Source organism: Dinoponera quadriceps, unplaced genomic scaffold (assembly GCF_001313825.1).
Source record: "Dinoponera quadriceps isolate SergipeBrazil2010 unplaced genomic scaffold, ASM131382v1 scaffold397, whole genome shotgun sequence".
NCBI classification, from domain to species: Eukaryota; Metazoa; Arthropoda; class Insecta; order Hymenoptera; family Formicidae; genus Dinoponera; species Dinoponera quadriceps.
The window spans coordinates 1,237,840-1,251,805 of NW_014554705.1; the positions used below are offsets into that span (position 1 = coordinate 1,237,840).

Here is a 13,966-nt window from a genome sequence, read left to right on the forward strand (position 1 = left end):
CGGGATTGCTCGGATAACCCGGCTGCGTTGACCGTGGCTGGAATGATCGAACGACTTTCGAGGTCAGGATCGAGCGGCGTGGCGATGGATCGCGCGGCCACGAGCGCTGCCCACCACGAGTGAGAGTCTCCTTGTGTAGATCCATCCAGTGCCGGAAGTGACGGCAGTCCATTTTCTCGGCTCAACTTTCCATCACGGTGGTATGGGATACACACCCGTGCGGTTTCACATGCGGCCGAGCTTGTGCGCCCATCTCGGACGTTCGACTGCAGGGTTCAGTAGGCCGCGCGCGGTTTCTCGAAATATCGCAAAAGAAGAGCCGCCCTCGAAAGAGTAGAAAAAGATTTATTTCACAAGATATAATAAATAGAACATGTGTATTTACATGCGGTTCTAGGATAAACACGCTCGCAGACCGCGGGAGGGACCCCCGCGATATTCCACACCGCCGTGCGGAGGCTTATCGGTATCACCGGAGCGACCCTCGACGGGCGAGCCACTCAATGCCGATAATAATGGCTCGTGTCTGACGTGAAATGTTACAGGCTGCTTTCTCCGAGGCTGGGAGAAAAATCGAAGCGGTTTTGTCTTTACTTGTGTTCTCAGGGATAGCCGAGGAGCCTTCTACATGACAAGTACGCGTGTACCATCGGATATCGGGGAAAACAGATCGCGACTCTTCGTGCAAGACACTTTGTCCGAGCGGCCTGTAGCGTAGGTAACGTGAGGAACGCGTAAGAAAGCAACAGAGATCGCTATTGTGCGAGCAACGCCGTCGGAGGTTCGCGTGAATGGCAACGGCAATTTCCTTTGCGCGTGATCGACAATTAAGAAATACTCGCTCGTCATTCCCGGAGCGACGCTCCACAATGAAACAACCGCGCTCGTTATCACCTGCGCGATGTCACTTTCTCAAAGGCGCTTCGAAGCCGGCGCAATAACAGATGGTGGTACGCGTACGCTCAACACCGGACGGCTTGTCTATTGAGCGACCGTCTGAGTGACTCTTCAGGAACGGAACACGGCGTCGGCTTCGACGCATCCGCGTGTATCCGATGCGCGTATAATCGAATTTGCGCCCGTGATAACGCGTATCTCATCGTCACTCACGATGGCTGGAAAGTAACCGCGATACTGGCAGCCTCGCCACGCGGATTTCTCGCGGACGAAACTGTCCCGCCTGGTCTTTCTAGTTTCAACGTTTCGTAATTAACATTTTGCGGCGACGAAGCCTCCTCTTTGTGAAACAAGTTGTCCGCGCATTTGCGTGTCGCTTGCCGCGATTCGTGCACTGAGAAATACAAATTTCTCCGGTCGCGGCGATGCCGGAACTTTCCTGCCGCGGCGAACGAAGGGAACCGCTGCAACGGGGGGGGGGAAGGATTTGCGATTCTTTCGGAACTCTCCTGCCGGAGGAAGAAACCGAAATCGTTTGGGTGAAAAAGATTAATAGGCGATACGGCGTCATTAGCGCATCGGAATCACGCGAGTGCGATGATAGCGACTCTCTGTGCTCCGTACTTTCTTCTTCAATCTCTCCCTCTCTCTTTTCCGCGCGGGTAAGCCAGCCAACCTGAATATCGCGCGATCCGTTCGCGAAGAATGGGAACACCTCATTTCCATATTTGCGCCGGTTTCGCCTGCGCGTATGAAGGCGCGTAGCCCCACGGATGACTCGGTGCGCCGGGCTTCTGCAGCTGGTAAGCCACGTTGGAGTAGTAGTACACCGGATAGACCGCTTTGGCCGGTTTGTAGAGGACGGGGTTGACCAGCGCGGTCTGCAGGTACGAGTGCTGCACGCTGGACGACGCCACGGGGGGGTTGGCTTGCACCGGGTGCACCGGCGTCGCGACGGGTCGTACCGGTTGAACCGGCAGCACCACCGGCGTGATCGCGACTCCCGGTCGATTAGGGGAGGACACGGGCTTCGTCGTCGAGGGTGCCGAGCTCGGCTTCTGCGGCGATTCCGTAGGAATGGGTATGCCGAAGTGAGTAGGCGCCGAGCCGGAGGGTTGCCTGACCGGTCCGGGCGTGAAGACGTTCGTGCCGTAACTAGGAAGAAAGCTGCTCCCGGCGATGAAAGCAGGCAGGAACCCACCGTAAACGGGAATTCCCACGGGCGAGCCTGGCTGATCAGGAGCGGGCAGCGCGGAGGCTACTTGAGTGGCGGCATCGGCTGCGGACGGAGCGCCGGCCGTCGTCGTCGTCGGGGTCTGCGCGGTAGTCGGGACGCCGTAGCTAAGAGGGAGGCCCAGGGGATCGATCGTCGTCCCTGGCAGGAGAGGAAACTGACTAAAGGCTGTGCTTCCGCCGGCGAAAGCCACGGTCCGCGCTGTCGTCGGTGCATGCGATTTCATTTGCTGCTTTACAGAGGCTAGAAGTTCCTCACTCGGAAGGAAACTCGCTTGATTCTGAGCGTACCTTCCCGCCGCCTCGGCCACGCTCGGGCTACCCTGCGCCTGCGCCAGAGCTTGCTGCAGCTGCACGATCAACCGGTCCTTCTCCAGAGACTGGATCTGCTCGAGAGTCTCCCGCGGGTTCAGCGTTCCCGAAGCGTACGGCGGCAACGCGCTCGGCAAGTCCCCGGGATTCGGCGACGTGCTCTCCGAGTTGGCCAATTGGCCGCCCGGCCGTTGAATCTGCTCGTAGCTGGGCGCGAAATCTTGATTGCTCGCGGGCGCGCCGTACAATCGCTGAATCGCACGGGCGTTCTCAGAGAGGAAGAGCGCCGCGTCGGAGATCTGATGATTCGGGGAGTGCGCGAGGTTCTGCGAGCTCTGAACTTGACCCGGCGAACTCGGCGAGTACGTCGAGGCGAAACTATCCGCCGAGGAGTAAGCCGGCAGTTTCTGATTCCGCGGCGGCAGATAGTTCGCCGTGTGCATGCCGAAGGGCTCGTTATTCTGGCCAGCGATCGGATTCGCGTCCGCAAAATCAACGTTCCTGATCAGGCTCGGCACCTCCTGCTGCGTCCGACCGACGTCGTAACTGATCGACTGCTGCTGACTGACGTGATGCTGTACTTTGTTTCGCTGCTGTTCGCCACGATGGGCCGAGTGACTCGGCGGCCCGTATCTCGCGAACGGTCTGCTCAACTGACCGGGGCTCCTAGATGCGATTTCATCCCCGAGCTGATTCGCCTGGAAGCGTAGCCGAGGATGCGACGAGACACGACTCGGTTTGTTGTAGGAATATCCGGAGTCTCGCTTCCGTTGAACGTCGACTCGCCCGGGGCTCGGCTTGATTTCGGCCTCGCCGAAGTCCACCACCTTCGTAACTTTGGACTCTTGCACTTCGGCTCTCTGCTCGGCTAGGCTCGACGAAAGCACCAATACGAAGACGCAGATGATCTAAAAAATCACGCAGTACATTACGCAAGCAATACTAAATAACGACAGTAATATTGCAGCAATAAGCGAAAGTGAAAAAGTTAGGATAAAATAGGATCGCACGCAGTGTATGTAGTTGTCGCAAAATATTCATGTAGCTGATCATCGTTTGGCGCTTTTGAAAAAATTCCTTGCCTTCGACGCGGATAAAGGTACATCCTCGTGCGTTTTTTAGTCACTGTCTCGAAATATATCAAGAGGAAAATTATGTACATATATGTGTGTAAAGAATGAGGAAAATTCCCTCGTATATTGCGCGCTGTTACTTGTCATGTTAATTTACTCGATTATAAAATGTTGCCACAACTGACGAGAGATTTTCTCGTTGGAAAATTCATGAATATTAACACACAAAAGTTTCTTATCCGACGAGGAAGGGTACGAAGACGTGAAAAAATTTCGTGTAAGACATGGGTGGATGGCACGGAGAGCATACAGTCACGAGCCGAAGGAAGTTTCATAGTCACAGGCTTACCGTGACGCGCCGCATTTTTAAGACCGTGTAATCCTTATTGCACTTAACACCGCACCGAGACTGTCCGGACGTCTCTTCTCCAGTAAGAAACCGTGCTATTTCCCGCGGGATCCCGACATTGAATCAGAGTACGCGAGCCAAGAAGCTAATTTGCTCGAGGATGGACGGGTCCGCGCCGACTAAGACTACGGCTGTACCCGCACATGTATAAATACAATCGGGTCGCGACCGTCCACGAATTACAATAGACTTTCTTACCGGCTTTCATCGATCGAACTTAAGCAATACTGTTACGGATCCGCGATGTTACACTTATCGATGCCGAGTACACGTCGTATATTCCCATTGGTTCCATAATCAAAATTTCGAGGAGGCCGTCTGCCAGGACTTGTTGCGAACAATTCCCGAGTGCCCGGGAATCGCGACCTCCGTGCATCTCGAAGGAGGAGCAAAACGCGACGAAAGTCTACGGAAAGTCTACCGATATGAGAAGCGTGCGGGAGCGGAGAGCGGAGTCGAAATTGCGCGATACTCGCTTTTAACGAAGGACACGTAACACGACCTTGCGTGGGGTGGCTTCCTGTTTCGCGGTGATAAAGAGGACCTCGTAAATCCGTACGCCGCGCTGCCGCGGTGAAATGCATGCAGGGGCGGATAAAAAGTCGGAACTTTCATTCATCACCGCGAGCTCGCGCGCTTCGCCCGTAAATAATGCCCTCAATAGGGAAACGGGGAGGAAACGAGCGTCGTCCCGTGAACTTCCGACGAGGTCGCGCGCGATTGCGTGAAACGCAGCGGCTCTTATACGGCATGCTCGTCACGCCCGGCCGGCTCCTCTTCGGCTTCACCAGTGAAAGTACCGTCGAAGTCCCGGGTCTCGGAGAATACGGAATAAGTGCTCGTTTACAAGAATACAGTCGTATTGTGTAACGCGCGGTTACGCGTAAATCAGATTCACGGCGAGCTCGCGTCGATTTCGCCGCCTTTTCGATGCACCCCGGACGCGCTGTTACACGAATTCGTCCGCTGTCCTCCGTAAAATCGGACATCGGATTGAATAACGACGCGCGTGCCGCTCGTTCCCGCGATTCCTTCAGCGACCGAATGCCGTAAGCGGCATTTCGGACTCGGGAAGCTGCTGAATTATGAATGGCGTAAAAGTGTGAAACGCATCGTAAAAAAACACACTTAAAACGGCGACTCAATTTTGCGGAATATACTTTCCGAAGGACCGTTTTAAATGATCAATGGAAGGCCTCGCGATGTTGCAAATCGCCTCCGCGTGAGATCGGCTCCAATGAGTATCGCCAGATCGAAATCTGCAAGTTTCTCAATGTGATTGTATACGATAATCGCGATGAAAAGAATGTCGTGAAATATTCGTACATTTTTTACCCTTCGTGTTGTTCCACAAAATGTTATTGAATAAAATAGTATTTTCCAATATCCAGTTGAAGCAATGTGAACGTTTCGAATTGTAGCTACAAGGAAAGATGCGAAAAGATGCTTAACTGATTAAAACTTGTCGAGAGAAAGAGACCGACCTACTTTCATCTAAGATTACACAAAACAACCATGCGGTCGTTTAACGCGTTACTCACGCAGTCGCTACTTATTACCTTTGCCTGTGACACCAACGAGGCCAATAGGCGACGTCGTGCCAATGAAGTTTGACGGTAGCGTCCACGATTAATGGCAGAACACACAACGTTAACGCGGCCCCGTAAACACGCGCGTGCATTCACGAGCTTTGACTCGTCTCGTCGCAGGCATGCTCTTTTAACGACGTCGATCGGACGTTTTCCCGCATCCCGTCTGGAAATTCGCGCTGCGATTCTCGACCATACGTTACGTACTCGTATTAAACATGAAACCGCAAATGTATGCGCGATGAACTCGCCGGATCCCGCTGTGAGAATGACGTTTGCACGCCGGATATATGCACGATCTGCGGTTACATAAATTACATTCGGATTAACGCGCTTTCGTAGTCATTAAAATTTGCGACGCTTTCCCGTTAATTATCCACCGCAATTACCGCCGGTTGTTTATATCGCTTAATGAATTTTCCATGCGAGATAAATACGTTATCTCTTTGATGAATTCTTGCAGCATCCTGAGGAAAGTCCGCTCTCCGGATAATCTTCTGCCGAGATTGTCATTGCGAAAAGTTATCGCTGCTTTCGAGAACTATTTATAATATACATGCTTCGCAAGTGTATATGCGATGATTATACTGGATTTGTTTCAGAAACCAAAATTTAGAAAGTTATGAATATTTTGAAATATTATGGCATTGTAAATGAAATATTCTCTGATGTATCTTCATAAATTCAGACAATGAAAAAATATATCACGAAGTATATTGTATATTTTACGCTATGTCCAGCAGGATAAAGAAAATGCCGTTGTTAACCGTTAATAACTTGATCTGTCGGAGAAATAATAGTTTTACTTCGAAACAATTTGGTTGATATATCGAGCTATACAAACATCGTAGTACTTAACTTCGAACTGTTGAATCTCAAAGCAGAGATCGTATAAAAAAAGAAATACTAGGAGAGATCGGGTTTGTGCGAAAGGAATCCGTCGAAGAAAATCTTCATTTTATATCTAATCTTACTTTATTAATGCAATGAGTATATAACACAACCGTTGATAGCCAAAGAACTCAAACATATTGCGTTCATGGTTCTCAAGAGTTTCCAAATCGATTAGAATGTACATCTTGATCAAGGTTTTTCGAGATTTTCATGGTCCAGTCCTTAATCACGAGCCGTTATAGAGCCGTAGTCTTCAATTTTTAACCGTAGTAGCCGCCGCCGTAGATGCCATAGTACGGGACGCGGGAGTAGCCATAAGGATAGTTATGGAGGCCATGGAGGCCATGGAGGCCATGGAGGCCATGGTAGCCGTAAGGATAGCCGTGATAGCCATAAGGATATCCTCCGTACGTGTATCCTCCAAGTCCATACAGCGAGCCTAATCCTCTCTTGTCTCTATCGCTCTCTGATCCTTGCTCTGCGGGTTTGGACACCTTCTGCGCCATAGCGATGGCGAAGAGAGCCATAAGAACGATAGCCTGCGAAAGTAATCTCCGATTAATTTGCAGCTGACGTTTCCATTTAATCAGCTCGAATAGCGTAAGATTTATGTCGTATTACTGTTAGTGTTATCGTGGGATTATCTATATAAAGATCAATATAGGAATCATGGATTTTCTGTTATTAAATATTGAAATATTTCTCTACGTTTATAGACATTTCGCTACGACACAATTAATTTGCAATATTAATAATATTATTAAGTAAAGTTAGATTTGATGAATGTATATGAGATCTCCGAATTAGAGCTGTACTTTTTCCTAATGATGTAATAACGGTGTATAAAAATATATTATGTAACTTGTAACTTCAGAACGCATATACGGGACGAAGAAATGTTGAGCAGAATTTTGTAATTAGCCGATACACATTCATTGTATCATGCATTCATGAAGTCACTTGCGTGAGAATGTAGTTGATACAATGAATATAATTAATTCAACTAAAAATATGTACAAATTGGAAAGTGAAACTGAGAAGGAACAGACCGACACAAAGAAAAAGATATAAGCCGCAATTGTGAAAAAAAAAAGAACATAAGTCTAATGAATCTTGCAGTGTGAGGAAGATTTACATTCTCACATCAATTGAATGAACTGCAAATAGCGGGACGGTGTTCCGAAGGAAGGGGAAATTACAAATCAATTACCGGTAATCAGTTAATATCAGTGGCATGCGAGATCAGCCGAATATTACAGAGCTATATAGCTACATGTATCGCGACTTGATCCAGAACTAGAACGTGCAGCTGATCAAGCCGATCGATTCACGGATAATCGTGATAATGCGGTAATTAGGCTAATCGGTGCGTGTAGGACGATCAGCGAATAAGTGCGATAAGTTATAGACGAAAATCTATCAGTATGTCGTGTGTCGTGTGTGCAGACTCGATGGACACTCGTGATATGGGCGAATGTGAGTGCGAAAATATCGGCGAAGATCCAGCGTTATACTTACGACCCAGCACTTCATAGTTGGTTGGATTGGTCTGGTTCGTAGGAGATCAGTTGCTGATGAACAGTGACTGAATGATGCCTTTGCTTTTCGGACGATTGCTTATATACTCGTCGATCCGATCGCTCCACCGGGCCTCACTAGACGATTGATCAATGCACGAGGACGCGATTTGTATATGTTGCGTGTGTGCGTGAGCGAGCCGGTTGTTACATAGTAGGGGTTGTTATACGACGCCGTATTGTTTACGCCTCCTGACACGTAATTCACGAACGTGCGTAGCCATCGTCGTCGTCGCATTCGTCGCGGAGAGCGAGGCGCGCGAATGCGTCGCATCGTATTCAAGTATTCCGCGATGTACTCGCGGTACCATCGTTAGATGAAACCCCACGTTATGAGTGGGGGCGGGGAAATCTTTGGCAATCGGCCAAACGCAGAGGAAAGTGTTTTACAATGCTGACATAACTCGGTGTTACTTGTATACGGTGCCGTACTTATCCCGGCACGCTCGTTCTAATTCCCGACGTACGAGGCTCGATGAACATTGACGATGGTGCACGAATTGTTCGCCGCGAGTAACGTCTATTTACGGCGGTGTCGGCAAATTGTCGAAACGATCGAATTGCAGCGGAACTTGTCGTTATTCATCGTTAAACCGTACGCCATTGTAGAATTGACCAGAGGCATCCAAAATGTCTGTATTTTGTCCCGAAATGTCTCTCTTATGATTTTACTAGATATCTTCGTACACGGTAAAACATTTTTGTGTTAAAAATGGCCCACCGAAATTTTATATTATTTCAACATGGGGAATATAGTATAAAATACACGAATACGTATTAAAAAATAAATAAATATAATGTTAAATTAACGCAGACAACGTTTACACGGCAACGTTAATTCGATTTAATAACAACCGTAGCATATGTTGAGAAGTTGAAAGTGTTAATTTAACGTTGTATTTATATACTTTTTAACACGTCCCTCATGTTAAAGTAACGCAAAATTTCAGTAGACTGTTTTTAACACGATTCTTACTATGTATATCGATACACGTACGTATATACACATTTTATACATGACATTTACTATTAATAACTTTACGCAATTATGCAGTTTTGTTCTAAGGATTAGCGTATTGCGATATAATTATTCGATATCGATATCTGAACGGGGAAAGTTTGAGAAAAAGTTTTATTAGATATTTGCATACATCCAAACACGCACGCATATACATATTTTATATATAATGTTCGTTAATAACACTTTTACGCAATTGTGCAACTTTATTTCAAGAAGTAACATATTGCTACATAATCATTGTATCGAATTCTGAACAGGAAGAGGTTGACATTATTATGTAGATATATACGGCAGAGGTAGACCTAATTGGTGTGTTAAAAGTCAGATGATTTTATTATATTGGGAAATTCAACCGACAGGGCAAGTTTAAATAACATATATAACCAGTTTCAGTGAACTAAAATTAAATTCAGTGTCCCTGGTTCCATTTGCGTCACTGGGTGGGCTCGACAGATGAATAACTAGTTTATGAAATACATGCGTGGAAGCCATTCAGGTTCTTTCAAGATACTTGGATTACCTTAAAAAAAAAAAGTATATATGTATTGAAAATTTGCGTTTTCATAGTATAACATTATCATCTTAGGATCTATAAAGATTTCTTTATTGCTTCTCACGGACGGCGCTTTATTGAACGACATAATGCCGTGCATTGCCAACCCTGAAATTGCTGACACAGCCGCCTCACTATACGCATACTACGTTGTCACATTTACGCGCGGAATTATACTTGTATTTGTAAATAGCAAATCCTCTTGTGTCGTCGCCCATGTCCGTACTCGCGTAAGCTAGTTAAATATTCAGCCGACATCGACAAAATTAATTAGTCACGCGTATTTGTTTCAGTTCAAAATCGTTATCGTTATCGAATGCTAGATGTGGTACGCCCCGGCTTTGCAAACATTTATGATAATTAATTAGTAACGTAAAATATATAAACTACCTAACAACGTAATTTTACTTATCCATTAATGATCGGAATATTATCAGAAGGGATAAAATATCGCCGATATCCGCGTTCGAATAAATGTTATCAACTGTTCCCGTATCTATGTGTTTATAATTCGCATAACGTTTGAAGGATATGGCGCGCTGCTTTGAATTTGAAATTTCGTATTCAAAATCTGGTATTTATTAGCAACAGAAGCAGATTTATTAGCACTTGAAGAAATACATATTCACGTTCTACCTACCTAGTCGTAGGTCACAGTGAAGATAGAATGAAGTGTCACAATCCATTTTGGATCCTGGTCAACCTAGAATGATCGAAGCATCTCCATCGTAGGGAAAAGATCAAGGATACGTGTTGGTAAACGGGTTACATATCAAAAAGAAACTGTTCCTTAAATATTTTAGGGATACGGGTTTGCAATGGTGTATATTACGCAACAGATGTTGGTCCACTCCCATGATCCTATTCTTGAAACCGAAATCTCTTTTTCGCTACTGACTCTATAGCGTTTTATTCAAATTCAAATCGCAGTTTACGCGCTAACAAGCGCTACGCGTTTGCATAAAATCACGTTTAATTACTAGGTCGTACTCGACGTTACGTTCTATGCTCTTGTAAACAAAAAGACAACCGACTCGTTAAACATCTATGCCGATAAACATTTCATTCGTCTCTTGCTTCTTTCAACGCATTTGCGATCCTCGTAATTTTGTCCGTGTTTTTTCGGTCGTTACTAGGTCGCGAACAAATGAAAATAGTTTCGTAATGCAAATAAATGTTGTCGAGATGTTGTCTGCACAATTTAATTTATTATTAAAATTAAAGTTGAATTCATATGTGTATTAACACATTACGCGCTACTTTTTGTTTTTGAAAAACTTTCATTACAACCAAGTGAAATTTGAAAATAGGTGAAAAGTTTAAAACGGGTTTTATCTTCAGTTTGCTGAAACGCACGAATATCTGTACGTAGTTTGTAATGTGTTAATTTAACGCAAAACAACTAGGGCAACCGTTGTATTCTTAAATAACTAAATATTTACGGGATAATAAAATTGTTTCTTTCATTCGGCTTTTATCTTCATAAAACGAAAAAAAATCTATCTACATTATACTGCCTATATTAAATAAATACAATTTCTGTGATACGGAGATGGGGTTGTGTAATAATGTTTTTTTCAATGTTTTCTACGGGTATGTTGTTTAGTTTTCTTTTGGTTTGGATAAAATATAAATAGAAAGTATATGGAGAGTGTGTTTGGGTGCAAATGTGTGGAAGAATGAATTTTAGAACAAACGTAAACTAAGTCCTTTCCTGGCAATGTAAGCTGAAGTCATAATAAATCTATCTATATTGCCTATATATGGAATAGTCAATAATAAAAACACTGACTGATTTAACAAAGATGTAAATATATTACAAAAGCGCAACAATTATATCACGAAAATGAGAGGATTGACTAATTTGCTGCGATTTTGAAGATTGCGAATTTAATTAGGATATATCAACATATCTAATTAACAAGCTAATAGTAAGCTGTAATATCGCCTGCAGTCTAGAAACGTCGGCTTCGCTTTCAAATCAACTTTCGGTACGTAATACGACATTTGGTTTTGACATCAGCACGATAATTATTCTGAATATCGTTAGGATCGTCCGCAAGGACTTACCAAAATCGTGAACATATTAAATCGTAAATGAGATGCTAGAATGATCATTTAGCCACACCACGAGAATATAAGTCAACCTGTATGCCAAGATACTTATTATTCAAGATGCGTTCTCCCCGCTTAATTTATCGCATTTCGTAAGTAACCTCGTCAATATCATTTTTATAATCGTATTAGTAATAACATGATAATATATGTCATATAACACACAAATTTCATTCATATTAATAGTATTCAGATAAGACTCTGTGTAAAGATACAGGTAAATCAAATACGTATGTGTAGGTATAACATGACACTTTTTGCATATGATGTAAAATTCTCTATCTCCGAGCGCGCAGAAGTCGACCTTACATTTTTATCCTGGTTTTATTTCAATTCTAAAGAAATAACAGGAAAAAATATAGTTTAATTCTTTTGTATGCTGAAGAGCAGCAATAAAAATGTTAATATTTTAACAAATATTTCGACAAATATTAAAGCGAATTTCTTTCTATCTCCATCTAACATTCGATATTTAGCAATATGTTATCCATCTAACATTCGATATTTAGCAATATGATTCCTCAGAAAGTTATAAAAAAATGATTTCTTCACACAATGTTTACTCATATCTCTTATACGGATTATAAAACGTCGTTTGTACAGTGGAAATAGAAAAGCATAGAAAAGGTGTCGCACAAGTATTAAATCCATGCTCCGATTTCAAAAGTTAGGAAGTCAGTTTTACAAATTTCTGTATTAATATTGCTAATTATTGTTTCAACTGCTTTATTATTGAGATTTGTCTGTTAAATAAATATAGAAAGAACAAGCGTTACTTAAGAAATGTCTATCTAACTAACACGACTGTGCTCTTGAGATTACATATTGCCCAATGGGTATCTACTTCAGAAATAAGTACGTTATGTCATCAGTGTTATAAGCCTCTTGAGAAAAGTTGATTAAAAGGTTGAATGTCATAATGGTTGTAAGTGACATTATATTTTGAATTAAAGAGGAATTTTTTTATTTATATCGTTTTTTATTAATTTTCATATAAACTGTATTACATAAATTACATGTTACTGATAGAAAATTTTGAATCATTATACAACATATATAATCGTTATATAAATTTTGATTCATTATATAATAAAATATAACATTTATTGCATTATAAAATATACAATTTCTACTTTTACTATTAAAATAAAAATAGTAAATTATGATTTGAAATATATCTTTTCGAATAACCCAACTCAATATTTAATTTAACAAGCTTTCTATGTGTATACTCAAATTCTTCAATGTTTTAAGCTAGTGACTAATAATGCCGTAAACGAGAGAAATAAGAAAAGATTTAACAAAGAATTGTGTTGAAGGTATCGGGAAATAATAAAGACAATATATGAAAATGAATATATAATTCATAAGATTCAGAAAGATATTTGAATATTCTAATTGATGACAAATGTTGCTGCATCCATAACATCCACGTCGCATTGTATTCCAACATACCTGTCAACAAAAACACAATTTGTAATTCAAAATGTACTAAATATTGTCTGGCAAGTTGATAGCGAAGTTATGTTTCAGATAGAGCTAATAATAGATAATCACAACAATTCAGTCGAAAGATGGTGAATAAAAATCATCATTCTATGGCTGTGTTTTGAAATTAAACCAATACTAAACATCCACTGCCGATATTAAACATCTATAGTGTATGTTACGTATAGATTTTCAATACTGATAGTGAAAACTGAATACTGGTAATGAATATTCAAACGCAGCCTATATAATTTACGTAAGAAATAGATCGATTGTAACACGAACATAAACTCACCGTATATATTTCGTCTTGTACTTATGCGAACATCATATCAGTTTGAGCAACACAATTCTACTCTGTAACATATACAATATAAAAATTATTGATTATTAAAGAATATAAAGAACTTCATGCATTACTGATTTTTATTTTGTTCTCAGAGGTAGTGACGATAGATATGCAAATATCACGGTTTCATTTTCAAGCATACACATAAGTATACATCATTGAAAAATTATAAATAATATATAATATAAATATATTAAATAATTAATATAGATTAACAAAATTCTTATATAAACTTACAATATATTTATGATGCTCTTTAATTTGACGAATAATATCTGGAACATAAAATAATGTTGCTCTTAGAGTGATTTCTATATTAAAGTAATTAAAACATGTATACGCAAAAATTATCAGTTAGGGGTGAAAGACTTTAAATGTTGATAGTCTTCAATGAAATATCAGATGAACTATGAAATCATCATTGTATGTCAGACATAATAAGTTAATGAAAAAACG

At 42.4% G+C, this 13,966-nt stretch overlaps 2 protein-coding genes and 1 long non-coding RNA gene across 3 annotated transcripts; all 3 read right to left on the minus strand.

The window, feature by feature from the left end:
- Positions 1–1,613: 1,613 nt before the first annotated feature.
- LOC106740902 (endochitinase A-like) lies at positions 1,614–3,879 on the minus strand. Its single transcript, XM_014612367.1, has 2 exons — positions 3,865–3,879; positions 1,614–3,350 (listed from the first exon to the last, which is right to left on the minus strand). The coding sequence occupies exons 1-2, from the start codon at positions 3,877–3,879 to the stop codon at positions 1,614–1,616; spliced, it is 1,752 nt and encodes a 583-aa protein (XP_014467853.1).
- Positions 3,880–6,660: 2,781 nt separating this feature from the next.
- LOC106740938 (transcriptional regulatory protein LGE1-like) lies at positions 6,661–7,991 on the minus strand. Its single transcript, XM_014612423.1, has 2 exons — positions 7,926–7,991; positions 6,661–6,946 (listed from the first exon to the last, which is right to left on the minus strand). The coding sequence occupies exons 1-2, from the start codon at positions 7,938–7,940 to the stop codon at positions 6,668–6,670; spliced, it is 294 nt and encodes a 97-aa protein (XP_014467909.1). The 5' UTR covers positions 7,941–7,991; the 3' UTR covers positions 6,661–6,667.
- A 5,026-nt stretch (positions 7,992–13,017) lies between these two features.
- LOC106740917 lies at positions 13,018–13,925 on the minus strand. Its single transcript, XR_001374139.1, has 3 exons — positions 13,748–13,925; positions 13,457–13,518; positions 13,018–13,128 (listed from the first exon to the last, which is right to left on the minus strand). It is a non-coding gene; the product is annotated as an uncharacterized LOC106740917 (long non-coding RNA).
- Positions 13,926–13,966: the final 41 nt, after the last annotated feature.